Source organism: Hyaena hyaena, unplaced genomic scaffold (assembly GCF_003009895.1).
Source record: "Hyaena hyaena isolate Hyena2069 unplaced genomic scaffold, ASM300989v1 scaffold_100, whole genome shotgun sequence".
NCBI classification, from domain to species: Eukaryota; Metazoa; Chordata; class Mammalia; order Carnivora; family Hyaenidae; genus Hyaena; species Hyaena hyaena.
In genome coordinates, this window is record NW_024080732.1 from 2912285 (window position 1) to 2939462 (window position 27178).

The following is a 27178-nucleotide window of genomic DNA, read 5'->3' on the forward strand; positions in this document are numbered from 1 at the left end:
TACATCATAAATTAAAATTGTTAGGACTTTTCACTTCTAAATTATTCTACTCGATTTGAATTGCAAGGTTAAGTTGCCAGATTAATTACAGTTACTTTAAGGTTTAAATTTTTCATTACCTGGCAACTACTTACTGATCTTGGATTTAATTAGTAATTTTAATTTACAAAAATACCATATGGAAAGAATTCAACTGGGAATTGTGATGGTTTATTGTGCATGTAATTTTGTACCTTTAACTCATCTCGTGATCATCTAGGGTGACATGAATTTTGGAACCAGTAGGAAACAACTCATCTTTTTTTTTTCTCTTATTGCTGTGTCTTTTATAAAGAGTACAAATTGATAAGTCCAAAAGTAAGAACTTTATGAAGGAGGGAAATTCCTTTTGTCTGCCCTTAAAAACAAAAAGGAAAAGAAATTATGGTGTTATCAAATTATATTTATCACTTAGTTTAATCAGTTCCTTTTCATTATTATATTCATTTATTTCTTATTGTACATGTGAAATTTATAGTCAGCAAGAATTTGGATAACATATATGTGAATGTAGAACAGTAAACAAAGCAGTCATATAACTTTAGGAATGTAAGAAAATTCCAATCTCTCTGTTTCATTTTTAAAATGTTGCCAGAGGATTTGATGGTGTCTTTCATTATTATAAGGTGATAAAAATGTTGCCCCTAGTATGTAAATTCTTTAGCATAGGATCAACCGTGTTGCATTGGTGCATGGTGCCTATAGTGACAGTGTTCAGGCAATAATTTCTCTATAGGAGCATTTATTTGAATCACTACTTTGGATCAATAAGATTTTATTATTGAAAGAAATTAGAACCTCTTCTACTTTGGAGGGGAAAGAAACATAGGTTGCTGCAATTTTTAGAATATGGATAGCTTTGAGAGAATTATTTCTTGGTGGCATTGCTTGTCTCAAAAAGGGAAGAAAAAAAAAAGCTAAACAGAGGCTTTTCATTCCTTGTGACTGACAGGGGGGAATTAGCAGCATTGCTGAGTGGACAGGAAATAGTAAAGCCAAATTATGTGGGACTCTTAAGTATTTAACTGGTACCTTGCCTTTCGGATTATTTCTCAGGAAGCCTGTTCTCAACTTCATGACCGATATATTTGATAAGAGGCTCTGAAAAGTATTTGATTTTATAACAAGGGGACTGGTTGTCATTTTGCAAAGGTATGTGTGAGTACTAGCCTGAGAAAGTTGGTAAGATGTGGCAGCCGAGGCACATTGGACTGTTTTGATGAATTGAAGTCATTCATCATAAGGGATTTTTAAAAGTACTCTGTGATTTTTTTATTGATTTATTTTCTGCATGCTAAATAACTTTAATAAAATCCTGCAGGAAGAACAGCTGAAATCTCATGAAAGCAAACTGAAGCAGATTACCACTGAGCTGGCTGAACACCGCTCATATCCCCCAGACAAGAAAGTTAAAGCCAAGGAGATAGATGAATACAGACTGAAAGATCACTATCTGGAATTTGAGGTATGTTGAAGCTAAATGTAATAAATGCCTATACCTAAGTTGTCTTATGATTTTTCCATAAGCCTATTTTTTTGTTTTGTTTTTGTTTTTGCAGCTGCTACAACTAGGGGAAGTATACCTTGACCCTGGCTCTAACTTGGGAGCTCTGGCCATGGTCTAGTTCATGGTGGCCCCTCATGTTCAGGATTCTATTTAACAAAAATCAAACCTCAAAAAATAACTGTCAGTTTATGTGCTTAATAGCAAACAGCCTGCCTGGTTGGGACAATATGTGCCTGCTGTGAGAAAAAACAATGCCAGAATGGGCAGCTGCTTTCTATGTGTCTGTGTCTCTTCCAGCAGACTTTGAGTCAAAAAAATAAAAAATAAAACTATAGTGGAGGAAATGATCTATAGGGTGATATGAAGCATCGGTTTCTTCCTGCATGTTCTTGGCTATTCGACAACACTGATGCATTTTTCCTCTCCCCACCTAAATCCTTCAGAAGGAGATTGATAAATTGATAAGTTGTGGCACATCTGTGTAGTATATAGCAAGTGTGGTTATGAAAAAGAATGGGGAGGATCCGTAATCTCTAGAAAGGTAAAAAAATTTTAAAGCAACTTGAAAGCAGTATATATAGTAAATGTTACCTTTGGCTACATTTTCTCCCCAGTTAGTGTCAGGTTATGAAGGATCTTCTGATTCTCTCCCTTCAGCTGACATTTTCAGATACTTAAAGTGTCTGTTTGTTTAGTTTTAAGTAGATAGCATATAGTCAATACTGAATAATCAGTTATTTTTAAATTGTTCACATAATTGTGTTTTCTGTTAGGCATGCTGCATCTATCTTCAGCTAGTCTTTTTCATTATAGTTATAGTCTGTTCTACTTTCTGTCCTTCATCTCTTTCATTCTCATCTTACATCCTGTTTCTTCCTAAGGCTTGAACTTTAGACTCATCTGAGCACTCTCTTCCTGACCCTTAAGCCCCCCAGCATCTAATCAGGAGCCAAATCCCAGTGCTTGGCTTTTCTAGTGTTTCCCTTCTGTCCCTTACTTACCATAGGCATTGCTTTTATACTTCCTCTGCTCAAGTCCTGGGTTTTTCATCTCTCACCTGAATGTGGTGGTAGCTTTGTGTCTCTTTAGTTCTCTTCTGACAATTAGTTTTCTAAGACTTAACCCAGACAATGGCATTCCTTTATTTAGCAGCTACCTTTGATGCTCCCCTAAAACTCTCCCCAAAATTTACGTTATGAGTAAAATCCCAATCCTTAATCTTAGAGGATTTGGGTTCCTTCTATCCTTCTACCACACTGGTTTTTCCACAGCAGCCTCCTTAGGTGTTAGTCACATTTCTGCCTCCTCTCTCCAAGTGAACTTTGTGCCTTTGTTCATATACTTTGTTCTGTCCCGAATGCCCTTCCCCTCATCTTCAAAGTCCTGTTGAGCTTTCAAGACACAGCTCAAATACCTCTTATGAAAAGACGACTTTGGGTGCCTGGGTGGCTCAGTCGGTTAAGCAGGTTGCTTTTCCCTCAGGTCATGATCAAACAGTTCATGAGATTAAGACCTTGGATCAGGCTGTACACTGATAATGCAGAGCCTCCTTGGGATTCTTTCTGTCTCTCCACCCTTCCCCTGCTCTCTCTGTCTCTCTCAAAATAAATAAACATTTAATTTTTAAAAAGCCAACTCTAAACCTATTGGGTTTAATCTGTTATAGTCCTTGTCACAGTTGGCTTTATATTAAAGTTTTTCAGTATGTCTTTGTATGGTAAATCCATAACACCTCCCCCTGCTCAAAATGGTGAGTTCTTGGAGTACAGAGACCTCAAGTTCATTTCTAATCTTTGCTCTATGGTTACATATTGAATTGGATAGGATTTCATGGAAGCTTAAAAAAGTATCTCCCTGAGTTATAAAATTTCTGTTATAAGATGTGGCATTTTGTCCAGTGCAGATGCATGTACTAGCTTTCTTCATGGTCAAGCAAGTTCTTGCCCTGAGCAGATGAAGAAAAATCATTCTTTTAGTAAAGATAAGATATATTAGCAAATACTGTAGAAGCCTCACTAGCAAAAGACTTGAAAAATATTTTTTTAAAAAAACAAAAAAGCTCATCTTTCCCCAGACTTGTTCACTCTTGAGAAATGGGAGTTTCTCAAAAAGCAATCATAACTCTTCACACTTTGGGTGGCTTTCAGCTATGAGCCCTTTTATTTTCACACATGCTAATTAAATTTCCCAACACCTCAGTCCCCTGTTTCTAGCACTCAACACCTTACTTTGAGCCCTTGACTTTAAGCTTGTCCACAGGAGGTGGGGATGGCTGCAAAATCATTGAAAAGTTGTCACTGCTAGAAGCACTCCTTACTTTTGAACCTACTGTGGTGCTCCTTTTCAGAAAATGTAACCTAGCTAGAGCCAGCAGTTTCATTTCCTAATGTGGAATTTAGACCAAGTTTTGTGGGGATAAGTCTTGCTTTCATTACACCGTCACCTTATGGAACCTGAAGATTGTATTCTGCAATCCCTGGCTCATCAAAATCATACTCATATGCTAATATGTCCGGCCTGCTGGATTGTCTCCCAAGTTGCATTAACTTATGTCTATCAGGAAAGTAGAAGGGTAGCTGCTATCCAAAAATGTATTTGTAAAAGTAATCCTTTTTAAAAAGTGAATTATTAGTTTTCACTGACTTAAAATTGAGGTAGTATATCTTGTGGGGTCCACTTTGCTATTATTTCAGCCACTGAAATTTCAACTATTAAATTCAGACACAGTTTGTCTTGTGTGTGTGTTCATGGAGATCTTTTGCATAGCGTTAAGTACTCTGCTTAGAAGCAACATTTTCTTAGCAAACTGCTTCATTCCCTGAATGAATCTAATCTCATTCCCCAAATAGGGGGTATGAGAGTTATTTATTGATCATTTTGTATGTTTTGTTCACTGCTCTGTCCTCAGACTTCTGGAACACAGACTGAGTGCTCAATGCATATTTGTTGCCTGGATGCATGGAATTTTATTATTATATATAAAAGATAAAATCAAAAAAGTATTTCTCTGAGACAGCTTAGTAGATCCCCTGAAAACAAATCTGATAGGCAAGGAGGAACAGATGCCAATGTGTGCAATTCAGTGTGAACCTCAAGTGGGCAGTGACGGGAAGGAGAGCTTTAATCCCATCTGCATCCTGTCACCAGTAAGAATCACAGGCAAAAATTAGCTCTTCCACCTGCTCCTGTAGTAAGGTCCTCCCTGTGGTTCCAGACCATAGGAAATTCTTATAATTTTTACACTTGATAAGGAAAAATGCTTTTATTTTGCTAGAATATTAAGCTTTTGGTGATTATACTGGGAGCTGTTCCTAACTTTATGCATTTCAGTTGTTTATATCCCAAGTTGTTGAGTACCAGCAATCTTCGTGGTAGACCTAATTCACAGCTCTTTCTGTGCCTTCAAAGTCCAACTGACAGTAAGTCAATAGAAATTATAGTAAATAAGTAGGTTCAGAGTTTGGGGGGTTTTGTTGTTGTATTGTTTTAAAGTCTATAAATAGTCTACAGAAAACAAAGAGACTTCCATTTATCTTACTGGCTTTAGCCAATAAGAAAAAGATTCTCTTTTACTTAAAGCAGCAAACTACACTCAGAATGGGCTTTAAATGACTAAATCTTTGCCTGTTTCTCTATTGCCAATTAGGGGGAAGAGAGGTTGTTTTGTTTTATTTTATTGGATTGGTACCTCCAAGCTGTGACTGTTAATTCTTTAGAAGAGTTCACTTGGAACCTAAACTCAGATTTGAAAGGTTTGTTAGACATCACAGGTCTCTGTTAAGAAACTCCCCATCATTTTCCAATTTCAAAAAATAAATATCAGAAATAGCCTCACTTCTTTGTAAATTAACTTATTTCTACTTTATTCGGTTCCCACTTTACTTAAAAATGTCTAAACTGATCTCCATACTACTGGTGCATTTGGAAATTTTTCAAGATGTGGGACATATGGATGATTTCTATTAGATATAAAAACTTAAAAAACTCCAGCCAGTCAAAGCATATTGGCTGGAGCTGTGCCAGGAAACTCCTGAGCCCTCGAACAAACAGCCCTGGTAAAGATATTCCTTTGATAGCCTGGTAGTTAGCCCCATAAATTTGGCTTTGTTTCTTTAGCTTAAAGACAATGGCAATTAGAAAGTGTAGATACTATTTACTCCCAGTTGTTTTTCATGTAACAAGATGTTTTCAGCAGCTTAAATAATTAATCCTTAGACCTACCTAAGTAGGGAAAAGGAGACTGTGTAGCAACCCAAATTGATTAAAAACATGACTGGGTTGTATGAGATTTACTAAAGAGGAATTATTTAGGGTCAGGTTAATAGAGGCTTCTGAGGTTCATTTTAGAGCTAGGTGGAAACTTGGCGGCCAATACAATGCCAATGAATTTAACGTAGATAGCAGACCTAAGGTCAGCAGTTTTGTTTGACCGACACAGTGTTATATTTGTTTTCGTTGTAATTTATATGCACTCAGAAAAGATCAGCAGTCTCTTCTCCACCACTCCCTATTATATCACATCCGGCAGGTTTCCACATTATGTGCTGGCCTGGCCCCTGAATGCATTTGAGTTTGCCATCCCTAGTATAATGGGTGCAGCCAATTGTATATGCTTTGTGTCTTAGTTAAATCTTTAAACATGGGCTTTGGAATGAGCTGTCCCTTCATGTTTAGAAAGTAGATACTTCCAGGTATATGTTTTCAGGTTCTAATCTAGCAAATAAAAAAGTCCACTTCCCTGATGGCTCAAGCCAGCTGCAGAATAATGTCACCTTGGCTTAATGAGCCAGATTTCAATAAGTTCTCTCTCCTGAATTGCAGCCTAGAGTAGCACATACTTATGGCTGAAGACCGTTAGGACCCACACCAACCACATGGCTAGGAAATTCAATTTTAGAAACAACAAATGTCCATTATAACAAGACATAGAAGAGGCTTGGAACAGAATATTTTAAATCTAGAAAATCTAGGACATTCTTGAAACATGATGCATCTTTTTCTGAATTTCTGATTTTTCTTGGCATGTTAAAAAAAAGGCATGATTCTTTCTAAAATTGACATATTTGAGAATAAGGGCAATGTCATTAAACAACTCATGTTTAGAAGTATACATAATATCTAGTTGTAAACCCTCAGTTTTATTGTTGGGTTGTTTGTTGCTTAATGGGTGGGTGGTTTGATATATTTTTAAATAAATTCTCCAGTTGTGATCTTAGCTCCGAATCCTCAGATTGCTCATTTTTAATTTGCCAACATTAGGTAAGTAATTTTCACATTATGGATCACTTTTCTTCTCACAGGAGCAGTGCAAGGACATTTCTCCATACAATGCCAACTGCCACAAGGCAAATCTACCTCTGGAACAAAAAGCCAAAGTTATTAATTTTTAAGTGGCCTTGATCATACAAGTACAATAACAGCAGTCGTTACTCTTTTTCTCCCTAGTGAAAGCAGGAGAGAAATTCCATTAACTTACTTAAAGAAGATTAGTTGCAAGTCTGTCTTAGTAACCAAGTCTATCCTGGAATATAATGACATCTCCTATACAGAAAACATCACAGAAGTGATGATATGTCAGTGTCTTAGAAGCTATATTGCAGGTTAATAGAATTCTTAAGGAAATTTAAGGATTTTATTTATTTTTTTTTAGTAGAATACTGTTATGAGTCAAAAACTAGAGACCTAAGATCAGCAGGTCTCTAGGTATTCAAATACAGTTAATAATAGAGACATAATTCTTGGAATGCTGTTTGGAATTGCATTTTTATGACATGATGGAAGAGGGCTAAGAAGCCTGAATTTTAATCTCTAAATGATGAGGTATGCTTTTGAAGGGAGAAGCTTAGCAACAGGATCCTTTCAATCACATTTTAAAGAGATGATTGAAAAGAACTAGGGTCATACCCCAGAAGGCAGAATAAACAGCCTGCCATCTGACTTGAAATGACTCTCTGTCCCTGTATCCCTCCTTATGCCTGAAATATCTGCTCTGGTAAGGATCACTGCTTTGGGTTAAGGTATTATCTGCAGGATAAAGGCAAATGCAGTGATAAAATAGTAAAACCGGGAAAAGGACTGGGCTACGAGTTAGGAGGCTGTGTTAGTCCTATCCTTGATGTGTTTGTTACACATTTATCTTCTATAAGTATTACACATTTATAGCTCAGTTTCCTGGCTATAAAAATGAAATGGGATTGGGTGAATTAATGTAAAGGTCCCTTCCAGCTCTGCATGTTTGAAGAGAGTGACATATTAACACCAATTAGTTTATTAGATTAACTCACTCTCTTGAAGACCCCTAAGAGTGTTAAATGTAGAATAAGAATATTTCATTTTGGGGATGTCAGGAGATCTAGACCAGTAGTATGCAATAGAGATATAATGCAAATCACATATGTTATCTTAAATTTTAAAATAGCTACATTTAAATTAGGAGAAAAACATGGAATCAATTGTAATAAGACTTAAATTTAATACAGTGAGTCCAAAGTATTATCATTGTAACATGTAATCAATATAAAATATTAAGATATTTTACATTCTTTTTTTTTCTTAATAAGTCTTCAGAATTTAGTATATGTTTCTTACTTATGGAATATCTCACTGCAGGCTGACCACATTTCACATGTTCTGTAACTACCTGAGGCTCGTGGCTACTGTACTGGTTAGCACATATGTAGACCATGCAATCTGCTTAAAAGTCAGTTAGGAATTAGGAGATCTGATAATAGGCCAAGGTAGATTTTATGTTTAATTTAAGAGGTGGAAAGTGAGCTGATAGGCAGCTGTTGTGCACCTATAAAGCTTTACAGTGGTTTGCAGGTGGTGTCCATTTGGATTTAGCACTTGCCTATTGCTATACCAGTAGTTTAATATTTTGATTATTACTGCTGGTTGCAGATACAATAAAGAGGGGGCCCACCTGGTATAAATGATGTTGCCTATGCCTTGGATAGGAGAAAAACAAATACATTTCCCTCACAAAGAAAGTTCTCATGAAAACAATGTGAATTGGGGGCGCCTGAGTGGCTTAGTCGGTTGGGCGTCCAACTTTTGCTTAGGTCATGATCTTGTGGTTCGTGGGTTTGAGCCCCGCACTGGGCTCTGTGCTGACTGCCAGCTCAGAGCCTGGAGCCTGTTTCAGAGTCTGTCACTCTCTCCCTCCTTCTCTCTCTCTCTCTCTCTCTCGCTCTCTCTCTCTCTCTCTCTCCTAGAAATAAATAAAACATTAAAAAAAAAAAAACTGCTGTCTTACAGGAGCAGCTCATTAAAAAAAGAAAACAATGTGAATTGCCTCCTTTCTGGTTACCATAGACTTTTTTGGTAAATAACCCTCCCTATCTCACCTGTTAGTTTGCTGACAGCTGCTGAAGAATCCTTTCTTGGACTAACCCTCTGGAATTAGAACAATGAAAAGGGGTGTGTATTTTGGTTTTCCTTTTATTATTTTTACCCAGAGTACTTTCTCTGACTACATTAGATTTTTTTCCCCTAATATATTCTAGAAGAACCTGTATGCTTTTGTTGTAAGACTTTTAAAACTTAAATACTTGATCTGAGATCAAGAGTCTTTTGAGGTGGTATGCCTAACAGGCTATTGAGATTATTTAGGTGTATCTAGTTAAAAATTACTCAATAGACTTATAATGAAAATATAAACTGTTCTTTAACTTTTTTTCTGGAAATGTTAGAAAAAAACCATATGCAAGCCAAGAGATGTTTGCTATGAGAATTTTCAGCACAGCGTTCTTTGGAAGACTAGAAGCTGGTTCTACTTGTGTCATAGATGTCTTTCAGGAGCACTCAATAATTTTCTACTTGTGTTCCTCCTTTGAGGTTCTGCTTACTCACACAAAGGAATGTGCAGGATTCTTTCACAGCAGATTTCTTCCTTGACCAGGTCTGGCCTTTGGCAAAATTGTGAAATAAGTAAACCATGATTGGTTTTCCCATTTCCCTTCAGTGCCCTATTCCCCATTTTCTGGTTTACCTTTTCCTCCCAAAGATCAGTATATTGTCTTTTTCCATAAATGTTGCTTCTAAGTAGCTCTCACCTATTTAGAGAATCCTGGAAGGTTTACAGCTGGAAAGGGACCCCATTCCCTCATTCTGCCCATGTGGAACCTGGAGGGAGCAAGAGACTTAGCCAAAGTATGGTTGCTCAGTGTTCTGACTCCACTGGTTGGAAATGCTTTACCAAGACAGGCTCAAAATTGGACACAGAACCAGTAAGATGGTAGCTTATGGTACTTCCCATTTAAAGAGACATTTGAACTGAGAGCACAAAACATATAAAAGTGCTTTAAGCTCAAAGGCAATCAATAAATCTCAGGGATGAAATGTCATAGAAGATTAGTGGGAAAGGTATTTTAAGGCCAAGGTCTTTCAAAGCCTCCTCAAACTCACTTTAAGTATTTCCTGGAAAGACTGACACTGTTTCCCTATGACCAGCATTGGCCTTTTTGGAGCTGTGAGTCTGTGACAAACAATTTGTAGTGAAGACTCTGGGACTGTGCTGCTGAGGATTACCTTGTATGACTTCAGGGAATTCCAATATAAGCAGAAAGCACAAACAAGATATAAACCAAAAGGTTAATAGCATGACTTTTATAAATATGTTTCCATAACAAACTAAAATTTTGTTTTAGATGTGAGCTCCATAAGGAAAAGTCTAGTGAGAGACAAACTTTCTTTTCAATGTTTTTCTTTTATTTTTGAGACAGGAACAGCACAAGTTAGGAAGGGGGGAGAAAGAGAGGGAGACAAGATCCAAAGTGCGCTCTGTGCTGTCTGAAAGCCACAAATACAAACTATACAAATTGAAATGTGTGTATTTGCTGTATTTAGCAGTGGGTTACCACTGCATGCTAAATCCTAATATAGGGGGAAAAATTTCTTTTAAAAATTTCTTTTTTAAAATGTTAAGTCCTAGCATAGCTCTCAGATAAGAACTTACAGAAAGCTGTTTTGAATGTAATTGCTTTCTTAAGTTAGGAGGTAGTAGTGGATGAGCCAGCTTTTCAAGGAGAAAGCCTTCAAATCAGTTCTGCCAGAATTCCTTAGAATGAAAAGTAGAGATGAACAGTCTATATTTGAAAAGCAGTTACTTCAAGAGTTTTTTCTTTATTGTTTGCTTGTTTTTATATTTTAGTTTATTTGCTTTCCATTTCCAAAAATCTAGTAGTGTTTTGCTATGTACATGACATTATTGATTTTCTCCTCAATTCATTTTAAAATGGTTTTTTACCTGTCCTGTATGAGAAAGGGAAATTTCGGGAGGAAATATATTCAGAATTTGATTCACAGAGCAATGAGGCCTGAATGCAAAAGGCAGTACTAAGTTAAAATTGCCAGCACAGTGTTATTTTCGTTCAGGTTGTTACTGCCACATTCATTTATCAGAAATCAAAAGGAGACAGTGTATTGTCAAATAAAATAAATATTCTGTACGACTCAAGGGAAAAGGAACTGCTTGATCAGGTGCATTAAATTTATATGTGGATGTAATTAAACTTCTTTTCAAATAAAATCAAATCTTGGGTTTTTGTTTAGTTTTTGTTTCTTTTAGTAGGCAGTTAACATTCAACCTAAGCAACAGCTTGCTTCCCTTAGACATATTTTTCATTCCTCTCTAGTAGGCATTGCTGCTAATGAAAAGAGTATTGTTTTCTACATACTAGGAAGTATTGCTATAGGTAAATAAAGACCAACTGTTTAATAAGCTAATATAGAAAAAAAAAGTAGGAGGTTACAGACTGAAAAAAGAATTTTGTTTTTGTAGAAAAAGAAGCCATTAATCATATGAATTGTGTTTGGTTGTTGATGGTCACAGAAACCTTCATGAAAATAGCAAATTTTAAGAAGAAAATTAAAGGAGACAGCTTACTGAATGGACAAAGCCACAAAAAAAAAAATGTTTAGATGCTTTTCTGTAGGGAGTAGCTATTGAACTTTGATTTGGTAAAATCCCATCTCAAATTATTTTGATAGCTACGCAGTTACACTGCTAGAAATCTATTAACACTGTTGGAGAATTCCTTAGGAAGGAAGCTGAACGTACCACTTTGAAATTTTTTAGAAGTTCTCTGAGAATGAATCAGCATAAACTAAGACAAAATTTTAGTAACTTGGCCAAAGGCAACAAACTGTCCCTGAGGTACATTTTCTTATTCTCAAACTTCTTTGCCCTTCTTAATGAAAGAAACATACCTGAAAGTGCTACATAACAAAGAGTGAGTAACAATTTAGGACAATTTAAAAATTCCATACTTCTTAGTTAGTGGCAGTGTCAGCAGCAGGCCACCTGACCCCAGGACTAATCTTTTCACTGCCATAGGCCTTCTCACTCAGTCTGTATATCCCATCTCATTTTTTTAGACTTTTTAAAAAATTTTATTTGTTTTGAGAGAGAGCATATACACAACCAGGGGAGGGGCAGAGAGAGAATCCCAAGCAGGCTCCATGTGCTGCCAGTATAGAGCCTGTCGTAGGGCACAGTGGATCATACAAACTGTGAGATCACAACCCGAGCAGAAGTCAAGAGTCAGATGCTTAACCAATTAAGCCACCCAGGCACCCCATGTATCCCATCACATCTTCAGTTTCCCTATCTGATGTATGTTAACTCTTGCAAGGGATTACTTTGTGGCATGAAATTATATTAAAGCATTCAGGTTTTTGTTGTTTCTTCCCTTTTTTACCATCTGGTTATGAACATTATTGTCAGAGCAAGGGTATGAAACTTTAATATTGTTACTATTTGTAACAATCTGTCAATAGCAGATTCCATCCTGTATTAATATTGACAGGGATACTACTCTCTGACCCAGGGAGTCTATGATTTCTTCAGTTAGTATTGAAGTATTTACCCAAAGGTAAATATGATCCTGATGTTACATGCAAGAATAATCAGGCAGGGGAATTCAGATATAAATGACCATTGAAAAATCCTTATCTTTATAAGGGATGCTTTTGTAGGAAGATCAATGTAGAAGCTACTCTTTATGTCAGAATGAGATCTAGTAACTATCCAAATAAAGAACCACTGTAGTCCATGTACAGTGATCCCATTTCTCACTTTATTTTTAAGCTCAAAGTGGGTACTAAAAATTGGGTCTTCATTTACAGCTATATGAGATGCTCAGAAAATATGTCTATGTTTTAGGAACCTCAAAAATATAACATAAACTACTTTTTTTTTCTCTGCAGAGAGAGGGAAAGAGACAACCCCTGTTTTAAGCACAGCAACCTGCCTGTCATTGCACTATGCAGGGTTTGCCCTGCATGTCAACATGACAGCCATGGTCAAGTAAATGTGGACATGGAGAGAATATGCACAAGTTTTTGCTGAGTAGAAGCTCATGAGTCTCAGTACTGCTCAGGATCAGCCCTGTGCCTTACTGTTTTTGTGGAAAACATGGGAATGGTAGAACACTGAAGATTTAAGCATGTCCCTAGGGGTTACTGACTTAGGAATTCACTGGGCATCTACTTCTATGTTTATATACATGTTATTTTTATTTTTCTAGGATTTTCCATATTAAGAGTTCAAAGTAAGTGAAATTTTATTGAGAAAATGTATTTTTTCATATTTATTCCCTCTTTCCATTCATATATTTAACATATATTCGGTGTATACTATGTTCTCTGTTCTGGGGATATATTAGTAAGCAAAGGCAAAGTCCTTACCCTCATGTGATTGCATTCTAGTATTGGCAGAAGAAAGATAAGCAGGATTTTTTATGAATTAAATATAAGCCTGATAGAAGCACCAAGGAGAAAAATAAAGTAGTAAACAGCATTAAGAGTAGACATTGCAGAACACCTGGGTGGCACAGTCAGTTACGCATCCAACTTTTGATTTTGGCTCAGGTCAGCTCAGGTATTGATCTCACAGTCTGTGAGTTTGAGCCCTGCATCTGGCTCTATGCTGACAGCTCAAAGCTTGGAGTCTGTTTTGGATTCCTTATCTCCCTCTCTCTCTGCCCCTCCCCTGCTCGCTCTCTGTCTTTGTCTTTCAAAAGAAATCAATATTAAAAATTCTTTTAAATAAAAAAAATAAAATCTAGTTTGTGTGATATAAGTATAGCTACTCCAGCTTTCTTTTGATGTCCATTAGCACGATAGTTGGTTCTCCATCCCCTCACTTTAATCTGCAGGTGTCTTTAGGTCTAGAATGAGTCTCTTGTAGGCAGCATATTGATGGGTCTTGTTTTCTTATCCATTCTGTTTCCCTATGTCTTGTGATTAAAGCATTTAGTCCATTTACATTTACAGATATGAATTTAGTGCCATTGTGTTGCCTTTAAAGTTGGTGTTTCTGGTGATATTCTGTGTTCCGAATTTCTAGTTTTTTTTGCTTTCAGTCTTTGTTTTTGGTTTCTGGTTTTTTCTCCATTCGAAGACTGTCTTAAAAAACCAGCAGAGCTGGTTTAGGTGTCACGAACTCATTTGGTTTTTGTTTGTCTGGGAAACTCTTTTTCTTTACTTTTATGCTGAATGACAGCCTTGTAGGATAAAGAATCTTGCATATTTTTTCTGATTCAGCACTTTGAATATATCCTGCCACTCCTTTCTGGCCTGTCAGGTTTCTCTGGACAGATGTGCTGAGAAACTAATCTGTCTTCCCATGTAGGTTAAGGACTTTTTTTTTCCACTGCTGCTTTCAGGACTCTTTCCTTATCTGTGTTTTTTATGCATTTGGCCGTGATACGCCTTGGTGATGGTCAGGTTTTGTTCAATCTAATGGGAGTTCTCTGTGCTTCCTAGATTTTAATGTCTGTGTCCTTCCCCAGATTAGGAAAGTTTTCCACTATAAGTTGCTCACATAAGCCTCTGCCCCTTTTTAATAAGTCATTGAGTTTTCTAATTCTTGTATCATGATCTTTTGCCTTAGTTTCCCTCTTTTTTTCTGCTTCATTATTTTTCATAATAGTATCTTGTATATCACTCATTCACTGCTCTGCTTCATCCATCCTTGCTGTCACTACATCCATTTGAGATTGCATCTCAGTTATAGCACATTTAATTTCTTTTTTTTTTAATTTTTTAAATGTTTTATTTATTTTTGAGAGAGAGATAGAGACAGTATGAGCAGGGGAGGGTCAGAGAGAGAGGGAGACACAGAATCGGAAGACAGGTTCCAGGCTCTGAGCTAGCTGTCAGCACAGAGCCTGACACAGGGCTCGAACCCACAAACTGTGAGATCATGACCTAAGCTAAAGTCGGACGCTTAGCTGATTGAGCCACCCAGGCGCCTCTGCACATTTTATTTCAACCTGACTAGATTTTAGTTCTTTTATCTCCACAGAAAGAGATTTTGTGGTATCTTCTGTGCTTCTTTCAACCCCAAGTAGTATTCTTATAATTGTGTTCTTAAATTCTAGTTCAGACATCTTATTTGTATCTGTGTTGATTAAATCCCTGGCCGACATTTCTTCCTGTTCCTTCTTTTGGGGTGAAATACTGTGTCTTGTCATTTTGGAAGAAGAAAAAAATTCATAAAATAAATTAGAATTAAAAAATTAAAAACAAAACAAAACAAAAAAACAAATAAGGAAGCTAGATCATAGGTGTGTTTCAGTTTGCTTGTTGGAAGAATCGTGAAGAATAGAGATAAAAGAGAAAAGAAAGTAAAAAAAGTTTAAAAATTTTTAAATAAAAAATTAATAATAAAATTAAACAAAATAGAATTTTAAAAATTTTTAAAATAAAGAATAAAAAATAATTTGCTTTTTCTATATCCAAGAAAGAGAAATAAAAGAAAGTAAAAAGAAAACAATTTAATCAAAACAGAAGCAAAGAACAAACAAATAAACCAGCAAACAGAATGAAGCCTGAATGAAGTTACATCCAGTTTCCTCTAGAACTAACACATAGATCAATGAACAGAATAGAGAATCCAGCAATGGACCCACAAATGCATGGCCAACTTATCTTCAACAAAGCAGGAAAGAATGGAAAAAAGACAGTTTCTTCAGCAAATGATGTTGGGAAAACTGGACAGTGACATGCAGAAGAATGAACCTGGACCACTTTTTTTACACCAGACACAAAAATAAACTCAAAATGAATGAAGGGCCTAAATGTAAGACAGGAAATCATCCAAATCTTAGAGGTGAAAACAGGCAACAATCTCTTTGACTTTGGCCACAGCAACTTCTTACTAGACATGTCTCTAGAGACAACGGAGACAAAAGCAAAAATACCTCAACAAGATAAAAAAGCTTCTACACAGTGAAGGAAACAATCAATGAAATTAAAAGGCACCCTGAAGAATGAGAGAAGATATTTGAAAATGACATATCGGATAAAAGATTAGTATCCAAAATCTATAAAGAACTTACCAAACTCAACACCAAGAATACAGATAATCCAGTGAAGAAATGGGCAGAAGACATGAACAGACACTTTTCCCAAGAAGACATCCATTTGGCTAACAAACACATTTAAAGATGCTCAACATCAGTCATCATCAGGGAAATGCAAATCAAAACCACAATGAGATACCACCTTATGCCTATCAGAATGGCTAAAATTAACAACTCAGGAACAACAGATGTTGACAAGGATTCAGAAGAGGGGAACACTTTTGCACTGCTGATGTGCATGGAAATTGGTACAGCCACTCTGGAGAACAGTATGGAGGTTCCTCAAAAAATTAAAAATAGAACTACCCTGTGATCCAGTAATTACACTATGAAGTATTTACCCAAAGGATACAAAAATACTGATTCACAGGATCACATGAACCCTAATGTTTATAGCAACACTATCAACAATAGCCAAATTATAGTAAGAGCCCAGATGTCCATCAACTTATGAATGGATAAAGAAGGTGTGGCGTATATACACACACACACATACACACACACACACACACACACACACACACACACACACATATATATATATATATATATATATATATATAATGGAATATTACTTGGTGATCAAAAAGAATGAAATCTTGCCATTTGCAACAACATGGATTGAACTGGAGTGTATTATGCTAAGTGAAATAAGTCAGAGAAAGATAAAAGTCATATGATTTCACTCATATGTGAAATTTAAAAAACAAAACAGATGAACATAAGGGAAAGGAAGGAAAAATAAAATAAAAACAGAGAGGGAGGCAAATCATAAGAGACTCTTAAAAACAAAATGAACTGAGACTTGCTGGAGGGGTGTTTGGTGGTAGAGTGGACTAAATGGGTGATGGGCATTAAGGAGGGCACTTGTTGGGATGAGCACTGGGTGTTATATTTAAGTGAAGAATCACACATTCTAGTCCTGAAACCATTATTACACTGTATGTTAACTAACTTGGATTTAAAAAAAAATTTTTTTAATTATATAAATAAAATTGAGGGGAAGAATACTAATAGCCTTTTTCAAGTACTAGAACAAATAATACTAAAATTTTTATGGTACCAGAAAAGACCAAAAATGGCATTCTTGATTAAGAACAAAGCTTGGAAGTGTCACAATCCCAGATTTCAAGATATGCTACAAAGCTGTAGTAAGCAAAATAGTGTGGTACTGGCACAAAATAGGTCAATGAACACAAGACAGAGCCTAGAAATAAACCCCCTCAATTAATCTTCCAGAAAGGAGACAAGAAAATACAATGGGAAAAAGACAGTCTTTTCAATAAATGGTTTGGGGAAAACTGGACAGCTATATACAAAAGAATGAAACTAGACCACTTTCTTACATCATATATAAAAAACAAACTCAAAGTGGATTAAGGACCTAAATGTAAAACTAAAACCATAAAGCTCCCAAAAGAAAACATAGGCATTAAATCTGGACATTGATCTTAGCAATATTTTTCTGAATATGTTTCCTCTGTCAAGGGAAACAAAAGCAAAAATAACTATCAAAAAGCATTTACACAGCAAAGGGAGTCATCAACAAAATGAAAAAGAAGCCTTTTGAATGGGAAAAGATATTTGTATATGATATGTCCAGTAAGGTGTTAATATCCAGAACACCAAAAAGACCCCAGAAAATTCAATTAAATAGTAGGTAGAGTATCTGAATAGATATTTTTCCAAAGAAGACAAACAGATGGTCAATAGACACATGAAAAGATGCTAATCACTAACCATCAGGAAAATACAAATAAAAATCACAATGAGGTATTACCTTCACACCAGTCAGAATGGCTAGTTTTAAAAAGACAAGAAATAACAACTATTGGTTAGAATGTAGAGAAAAGAGAACTTTCTTGTATTGCTGGTGGGAATGAAAACTGGTGCAACCACTATGAAAATGAGTATGGAGTTTCCTAAGAAAATGAAAGCACTAATTTGAAAGATATATGCACCCCTATGTTTATTGGAGCATTATTTACAATAGCCAAGGTATGAAAGCAACCTAAATGTCTACCGATAAATGAGTAAAGAGATGTTACATATATATATATATATATATATATATATACACACACACACACATATATATCGTATATATGTGTATATATATAGCGTATATATATCATATATATGTAATATATAGTGTATATATATATATATGCAATGGAATATCACTCAGCCATAAAAAAAATTGATAATCTTGCCATTTGTGACAACATAGATGGACCTACAGGGAATTATGCTATGTAAAATAAACAAAGATACCATCACTTATATGTGAAATTAACGAGCAAAATAAGGAGTGCCTGGGTGGCTTGGGCTATTAAGTGGTTGACTCTTGATTTCAGCTCAGGTGGTGATCTCACAGTTCATGGGATCAAGCCCCTCATCAGACTACACATTGACAGTGCAGAACCTGCTTTGGATCCTCTCTCTCCCTCTCTCTGGCCTCCCCCACTCACACTCTCTGTCTCTCAAATAAATAAATATTTCTTTTTAAAAAAGCAAAACAAAAGAACAAACAAAACAGAAACCGTAATAAATACAGAGAAAAAAACTGGTGGTTGCTTAATGGGTATGGGGTATAGGAATGAATAAGGTGAAGGTGATTAAGAGGTACAAACCTCAAGTTATAAAATAATAAGTCACAGGGATTTAAAGTATAACAGAAGGAATATAGTCAATATTATTATATAACTTTGTATTGTGACAGATGGTAACTACACTTAAATTGTGGTGAGCATTTTGTAGCACATATAAATATTGAATCAGTGTTGTACACCCGAATCTAATATTGTTTTTTGTTTGTTTGTTTTATTTTTAAATTTATATATTTTGAGAGAAAGCATGCAGGTGGGGAAGGAGCAGAGATGAAAGAGAGAGAGAGAATCCCAAGCAGGCTTTGAACTATCAGTGCAGAGTCAGACCCATGAATGTCAAGATAATGACCTGAGCCAAAAATCAAGACACTCAACCAAGTGTCTTGAAACCCCTGAAACTAATATTGTATATCAGCTATACTTTAATTTTTTTAAATTTTTGATAGATAAGTTAAAGCTAGTATGTAAGGCAAAGCAGAGAATTAACAAGGAGTGTATTAGTAAATCACTTTTAAACTCTCTGGTGTACCAGTTCAGAGACTGAAAATTTGATGATCGTGTTCACATGGTCAGTGTTGGCCAAAGAAGTTGGTATATGATATTGTGACAGACACTGCTGCCTTCCCAGCATCATTTTATTTCATGCTAACAGAACTGTGATTTTCATTGCGGAGGTCAATGTGACTAGCCCCAGGAGAATCCTGATATAGACATGATAACCCTTACATTGCTAGTCAATCTGCCCCACAACTAAATTTAATTTTTGACATTTTTTATTATTATATGTCTTGGTGTGGACCTCTTTTGTTTCATCATCTTTGGAGCTCTTTTTTCTTCCTGGATTTGGATGTCTGTTTCCTTCCAGGTTAGGGAAGTTTTCAGCTATTATTTCTTCAAATAAGTTTTCTACCCGTTTAATCTCTTCTCCTTCTGGGGCGCCTTCAGTGTGAAGGTTAGTACATTTGATGTTGTCCCAGAGATCCCTTAACCTATCCTCATTTTATTTTAAATTCTTTTTGCTTCTCAGTTTGAATTATTTCCATTATCTTGTCTTCCGGATCTCTCATCTTTTCTTCTGCATCCTCTAACATACTACTATTCATTCCTTCCAATGTGTTTTTCATTTCAGTTATTACATTCTTCAGTCTGACTTGTTCCTTTTTAATATTTTCTATTCTTTGTTGAAATTCTTTCTAAATTCATCCACTCCTCTCCCAAGTCTGATGTGCATCTTTATGACCATTACTCTGAATTCTTTATCAGGTAGTTTGCTTTTCTTCATTTTATTTATTTCTTTTTCTATTTTGTCTTGTTCTTTCATTTGGAGCATATTCCTCTATTTTGTATAACTCTCTGTGTTTGCTTCTATGTATTAAGTAGATCAGCTATGTCCTTGGTCTTCAGGGTAGTGACCTTATATAGAAGACTCCTGTGGGGCCCAACAATTTTCCCTGATCACCAGAACCATGTATTCTAGGGGTGTCCCCTGTGTGGGCTGCATGCGCTCTCCTGTTGTAACTGGGCCACACCGTTTCAGGTGTGCTCATAGGTGGGGCTGGCCCCTGGCCAGGCTGGTTGCAGTGTGTGCCATGACTGTTATAGACGCAGTGGTCATAGGACTGGGTGAGAGGTCCAGCTGCAGCTGCTAGAGGCATGCTGGTAGATGGAATAGCCCCTGGCATGGCTGGTTATGAGGCCTGGTGTGACTATTACAAGCATACTGGTGGATATGGTTAGCACCTGGTATGGCTAGCTGCAGGCCCAATTGACTGTTGCAGGGGTGCTGATGGGCAGGGTGGTTCCCCTCCCTGCCAGTAGTTGTTTTGGAGAGGCATCAGTCCTAGCAATGCTGCTTACTGCATGTTTCAGAGGTGGTAGGGAGCTGTTTGGAATTGTACCTGCGAGGGTAGGAAGATTAAACAGGGTAGGGTGAGCAGGCTAGCAAAGTAGATGCTGACATTCTTATGTCAGAACTGCCACGTGTCAATCAGGCCTACTAGGTTGAAGGAAAGCAAGAAAAATAGCACCTGCCTACACTTCTATTCCTGGAGAAAGTTCCCACAGATCCCTGCAACTCCTCCAGCATAGTCCCTAAAATTATTCAATAAATGTCCTTTGTGGATAGCACAAGTACTTTCAAGCTACCACTTCTGTACTGGATCTCAGAGTGAGTGATATTGTGCACAGTCCTTTAAAAAGTGGAATTTCCATTTCTGGCTCTCCCAGAATTAAGGCACACTTGATCTTCAAAGCCAGGTGTCATAGGGGCTCATATTCCCAGTGTATACCTCCAGGAGGAGGCACCCAATGTAGGGGTTGAATCCCTCAATCCCCAGGAAGGACCTCCAGGACTATGATCATCCCATCAATTTTGGGTCACTATGCTGGGCGTTTGGTTCTCTGCCCCTTATGCCCATCTTAATGTGGCTTTTTCTTCATATCTTAAGTTGTGAAGAGTTGTTATGCTAGCTTTCAGATCTTTCTCATAGTGAGTTGTACTATATGCAGTTATACCCTTGGTGTGTTTTTCAGAAGAGGCAAGCTCAGGGTCTTCCTCCTCCTTCATATTCCTCTCTCCTCCAGCTTTAACTTCAAATTGAAATTTCACAATTGGTCTTAGAAAAAGAGATAAGAATCATCTCTTCTAAGAAGGGTAGGAGGGAGGCAGGCAGGGAAACCTTCCCGAAGATACCACATGGTTACATAGTAGGAAAGAAGTATTTTTCTCACCAAAAAAAGAAAGAATAAAAGGAGATATCAATGAAGAAGATACTTTTTTTTTAACTTTAGTTAGTTAATGTACAGTGCACTATTGGATTCCAAGTAGAATTCGGTGATTCATCCCTTACATATAATACCCAGTGCTCTTCACAAGTGTCTTCCTTAATACCCATCATCAATCTAGTCCATCTACCACCCACCTCCCTACATCAACCCTCAGTTTGTTCTCTATCTTTAAGAAACTCTGCGGTTTGTTTCCCTATCTTCTCTATCCCTGTCTTCCCATATGTTCTGTTTCTTAAATTCCAAATATTGATTGATTACTGACTTATTTTGCATAGCATAATACATTCTAGCACCATCCACATCACTGAAAATGGCAAGATTTCATTCTTTTTGATGGCTGAGTAATATGCCATTGTCTGTTGTATATCACACCTTCATTATCTACTCATCAGTCGATAGATACTTGAGCTCTCTCCATAGTTTAGCTTTTGTTAATAATGCTGATGTTGGGGGCACCTGGGTGGCTCAGTCAGTTAAGCATCCAACTCTTCGTTTCGGCTCAAGTCATGAATTCACAATTCATAGCTTTGAGCCCCACACTGGGCTCTGTGCTCACCGTGCACAGCCTGCTTGGGATTCTCTCTCTCCCTGTCTCTCTGCCCCTTTCATGCTCTCTCTCTATCTCTCAAAATAAATAAACTTAAAATAATGCTGCTATAACACTGGGGTGCATGTACCCCTTTAAATGTGTATGTTTATATCCTTTGGGTAAATATCTTAATAGTGCAATTGCTGGATCTTACGGCAGTTCTATTTTTAGTTTTTTGAGGAACCTCTATACTGTTCTCCAGAGAGGCTGCACCAGTTTGCATTGACACCAGCACTGCAAGAATGTTACCCTTTCTCCACATCCTCACCAACACCTGTTGTTTCTGTGCTGTAAATTTTAGCCATTCTGACAGATATGAGATGGTATCCCATGGTTTTGATTTGTATTTCCTGATGATGTGTGATGTTGAGAATTTTTTCATGTGTCTGTTAGCCATCTGGATGTCTTCTTTGGAAAAGTGTTTATTCATGTTTTTTTTCTGTCCATTTCTTAACTGGGTTGTTTTCTGGGTGTTGAGTTTGATAAGTTTGTTACAGATTTTGGTACTAACCCTTTATCAGATACGTCTTTTGCAAATAGATTCTCCCATTCCATAGGCTGCCTTTTAGTTTTGTTCATTGTTTTCTTCACTGTACCTAAGCTTTTTTCTTGATGAAGGCCCAATAGTTACTGTTTCCTTTTGTTTCCCTGCCTTTGGCAACATGTCTAGTTGCCATGGGTGAGGTCGAAGAGGTTGCTGCCTGTGCTCTTCTCTAAGGTTTTTACTGTTTCCTATCTCACATTTAAGTCTTTCATCCATTTTGAATTTACTTTTGTGTGTGATGCAAGAAAGTGCTCCAGTCTCATTCTTCTGCATGTTGCCATCCAGTTTTCCCAGCACCATTTGTTAAAGAGATTGTTTTTATTCCATTGGATATTCTTTTCTGTTTTGTCAAAGATGAGTTGACCATACTTTCGTGGTTTTCTCTTACTTTCCATTGATCTATGTGTCTGTTTTTGTACCAGTACCAAACTGTCTTGAACATTACAGCTTTGTAATATAGTTTGAAATCCAGAATCATGATGCCTCCAGTTTTGTTTATCTTCTTCAGGATTGCTTTGGCTACTCTGGGTCTTTCAGAGTTCCATACAAATTTTAGGATTGTTTTATCTAGCTCTGTGAAGACTGCTAGTAGTGTTTTTTATAGGGAATGCATTAAATGTATATATAGATGGCTTTTGGTAGAATGGACGTTTTAACAATGTTTGTTCTTCTAATCCATGAGCATAGACTGTTTTTGCATTTCTTTGTGTCCTCTTCAATATCTTTCATAAGTCTTCTATAGTTCTCAGAGTACAGATCCTTTACCTCTTTAGTTAGGTTTATCCTAGGTATCTTACTGTTTTTGGTGTGATTGTAAAATGAGATCGATTCCTTGATTTCTTTTTCTGCTGCTTTATAATTGCTGTATAGAAATGTAACAGATTTCTGGGGCACCTGGATGGCTCAGTCAAATAAATGTCCAACTCTTAATTTTGACTCAGGTCAATTTGACTCACAATTGGTAGGTTCGAGCCTGTGTCCAGCCCCACACTGACAATGCAGAGGCTCTGCTTGGGGTTCTCTCTCCCTCTACTTCTTCCCCTCTCCTGCTTGTGTTCTCTTCCTCCCTCCCTCTCTATTTCTCTCTCTAAAAATAAATATATAAACTTTCTTTAAAATAGGAAGAAATGTAACAGATTTCTACATGTTGTGATTTTATATCCTGTGACTTAGCTGAATTCATGTATTAGTTCTAGCATGTTTTTGGTGGAGTCTTTCAAGCTTTCTACATAGAGTATCATGTCATCTGCAAATACAGAGTGTCTGACTCTTCCTTGCCAATCTGTACGCCCTTTATTTATTTTTGGTGTCTGATTGCTGAGGCAAAGACTTCTAATACTATGTTAAATAGTAATAATGAAACTGGGCATTCTTGTCTTGTTCCTGACTGTAGGAGAAGGGCTTTAAGTTCTTCCCTATTGAGGTTGATAGTTCTTTCGTATATGGCCTTTATGATGTTGAGATATGTACCATCTACCCCTACTTTGTTGAGGGCATCTATCAAGAGTAGTTGCTGTATTTTGTCAAATGCTTTTCCTGGATCTTTTGAGAGGATCATAAGGTCCTTTCTCCAACTAATGTTGTCTATCACACTGATTGATTTGAGAGTATTGAACCAGCCCTGAGGCCATTAATAAATCCCACTTGATCATGGTGAGTAATTCTTTTAATGTACTGTTGAATTCAATATGCTAGTATCTTATTGAGAATTTTTGCATCCGGGTTCATCAGGGATATTGGCCTGTAATTCTCCTTTTGAGTAGAGTCCTTGGTTTTGGAATCAGTGATTTGGTAATGCTGGCTTCGCAGAGGGAGTTTGCAAGCTTTCCTTCCATTGCTATTTTATGGAATAGTTTGAGAAGAATAAGTATTAACTCTTCTTTAAATGTCTGGTAGGATTTCCTTAGGATGACATCTGGCCCAGGACTCTTTGTTTGGAGTTTGTTGAAAACTGCTTTAATTTCTTTGCTGGTTATCGGTCTGTTCAAATTTTCTCTTTCTTCCTGTTTCAGTTTTGGTACTGTATGAGTGTCTACAAATTTGTCCATTTCTTCTAGATTAACCAGTTTGTTGGCATATAATTTTTCATAGTATTCTCTTCTAATTGTACGCCTGTGGTGTTGGTTGTGATCTCACCTCTTTCATTCACAATTTTATCTATTTGGGTCATCTCTCTTTGATAAGTTTGGCTAGGGGTTATCAATTTTGTTATTCTTTCAAGGAACCAGCATTTAGTTTCATTGATCTGTTCTGTAGTTTTTTTCTGTTTCTATATCATCTGTTTCTGCTTTATTATTTCCCTTCTTCTGCTGGAGTTAGGCTTTATTTTCTGCTTCTTTTCTAGTTCCTTTAGATATAAGGTTAGGTTGTGCCTTTGGGACCTTTCTTGCTTCTTAAGATAGGCCTGAATTGCAATGTACTTTACTCTTAGGACTGCCTTTGCTGCATCCCAAAGGTTTTGGACTGATGTGTTTTCATTTTCATTGGCTTCCGTGTATTTTTTTTTCTTTAATTTCTGGGTTAACCTTTTCATTCTTTAATAGGATGTTCTTTAACCTCCATGTATTTGAGGACTTTCCAAGTTTTTTCTTGTGGTTGATCTCAAGTTTCATACTGTTGTAATGTGAAAATAGATATGGTCTGATCTCAGTCTTTTTGTTGAGGGCTGAGTTGTGACCCAGCGTGTGATCTATTCTGGAGAATGTTCCATGTGTACTCAAGAAGATTGTATATTCTGCTTTAGGATGAAATGTTCTGAATATATCTGTTAAGTTTGTCTGGTACAGTGTGTCTTTCAAACCCATTGTTTCCTTGTTGATTTTCTGCTTAATCTGTCCATTGCTGTTTGCTATTAATATCCCCTGCTATTATCGTATTTTTATCAATGAGTTACTTTATATTTGTGATTAATTGATTTGTATATTTGGGTTAGGGGCATAAGTATTTACAATCATTAGATTCTCTTAATGGATGGACCCCTTAATTATGAATAATGCCCACTTCCTCTCTTATCACAGTCTTGTTTCAAAATCTAGTTTGTCTAATATAACTATGACTACTCCAGCTTTCTGTAGACATCCATTAGCATGATAGATGGTTCCCCATCCCCTCACTTTCAATCTGCATGTGTCTTTGGGTCCAAAATGAGTCTCTGATACTTCAGGAGAGGTTTAAAGTTTATTTTGAGAGTGAGCGCAAGTTGCAGAGGGACACACACACACACACACACACACACACACACACAGAGAGAGAGAGAGAGAGAGAATTCTAAGCGGGCTTCACACCATCAGTGCAGAATCTGACATGGAGCTTGAACTCATGGACCATGAGATCATGACCTGTGTGGAAGTCAGACAGTTAACCAACTGAGCCATCCAGATGCCCAGATCTTGTGTTTTTATCCATTCTGATACTCTATATCTTTTGATTGGAACATTTAGTTATTTACATTCAGAGTGATTAATGAAAGATATGTATTAGTGCCTTTGTTTTACCTGTAGAATTGGTGTTTCTGGTGATGTCGTCTGGTCCTTTGTGGCCTTTGTTGCTTTGTCTTCCTCTTCTCTTTTGGTTTTTGTCTGTTTGTTTGTTTTGTTTTCTCCAGTGAAAAGCCCCCCTTAAATTTCTTGCAGGGCTGGTTTAGTGGTCAAGAACTCCTTTACTTTTTGGTTGTCTGTGAAATCTTTTCTATTCTGAATGACAGGCTTGCTGTATAAAGAATTCTTGGCTACATATTTTTCCCATTCAGCACATTGAATGGTTTCAGAATTCTCTCTTTATCTTTGTATTTTACAAGTTTCACTATGATATGTGGTGGTGTTGACCTGTTTCTGTTGATTTTGAGGGGAGTTCTTTATGCCTTTTGGACTTGAATGCCTGTTTCTTTCCCCAGATTAGGGAAGTTCTCAGCTATAATTTGTTAAAATAAACCTTCTGTACCATTTTCTCACTCTTCTTCTGGGACTTTTATGATACAAATTTTGTTTTGTTTCATGGAATCAATAAATTCTCTAAGTCTTCCCTCATGATCTAATAGATTTCTGTCCTTCTTTTTTGCAGCTTCATTATTTTCATAATTTTACCTTTTATATCACCTATTCTCTCCTCTGTTTCTTCATCCCTATTTGTGACTCTATCCAGTTGGTTTTGCGTCTCAATTATAGCACTTTTTTATTTCATCCTGACTAGTTTTTGGATCTTTGATCTCTGCAGTATGAGGTTTTTCTGGTGTCTCCTATGCTTTTTTCAAGCCCAAGAATAGTCTTATGACTGTTGTTCTAAATTCCTGTTCAGATATATTGCTTATATCTATTTTAGGCACATCCTTGACTGTGATTTATTGTTTACCTTTCTTTTCAGGGGAATTCCTCTGCCTTGTCATTTTGGTTAACTATCTATCTTTGGCATGTTTTAAAAGCTTATTATGTTTCCTGCACCTGAGTTTAATGCTATCTTAAAAGGGTTCATATGCTGTCCAGGGCCTGGCACTTCAGGAAGTGTTTCTGGTGTATGCTGTGTACACTCTGCTGTTGTGTTTTGGTTGTTCTTCCCAGTGGTCTGTCCTCTGCAGTGCTCCTCCTTGCTTGCAGTGTGGAGTGTTTGGACCTTTAACTAGATATGCTTTGATTTGTTTGTTAATGTGATCCTGGGAAAAGAGTGGGAAAAATCCTGACCTTAAAATAAGAGAAAAGGAAAGGGAATAATAACAACAGCAACAAAACCAAAAAATAAGAA

The 27178-nt window shown here is 36.7% G+C and overlaps 1 protein-coding gene across 3 annotated transcripts in view; it reads left to right on the forward strand.

The window, feature by feature from the left end:
- PSD3 (pleckstrin and Sec7 domain containing 3) overlaps positions 1 to 27178 on the forward strand; it is a 380191-nt gene that overhangs the window by 343030 nt on the left and 9983 nt on the right. For all 3 annotated transcript variants that reach the window (XM_039235608.1, XM_039235607.1, XM_039235606.1), the window contains exon 12: positions 1361 to 1504. In XM_039235608.1, the coding sequence (XP_039091539.1) occupies positions 1361 to 1504 (144 nt within the window). The remainder of the gene's footprint in view (positions 1 to 1360; positions 1505 to 27178) is intronic.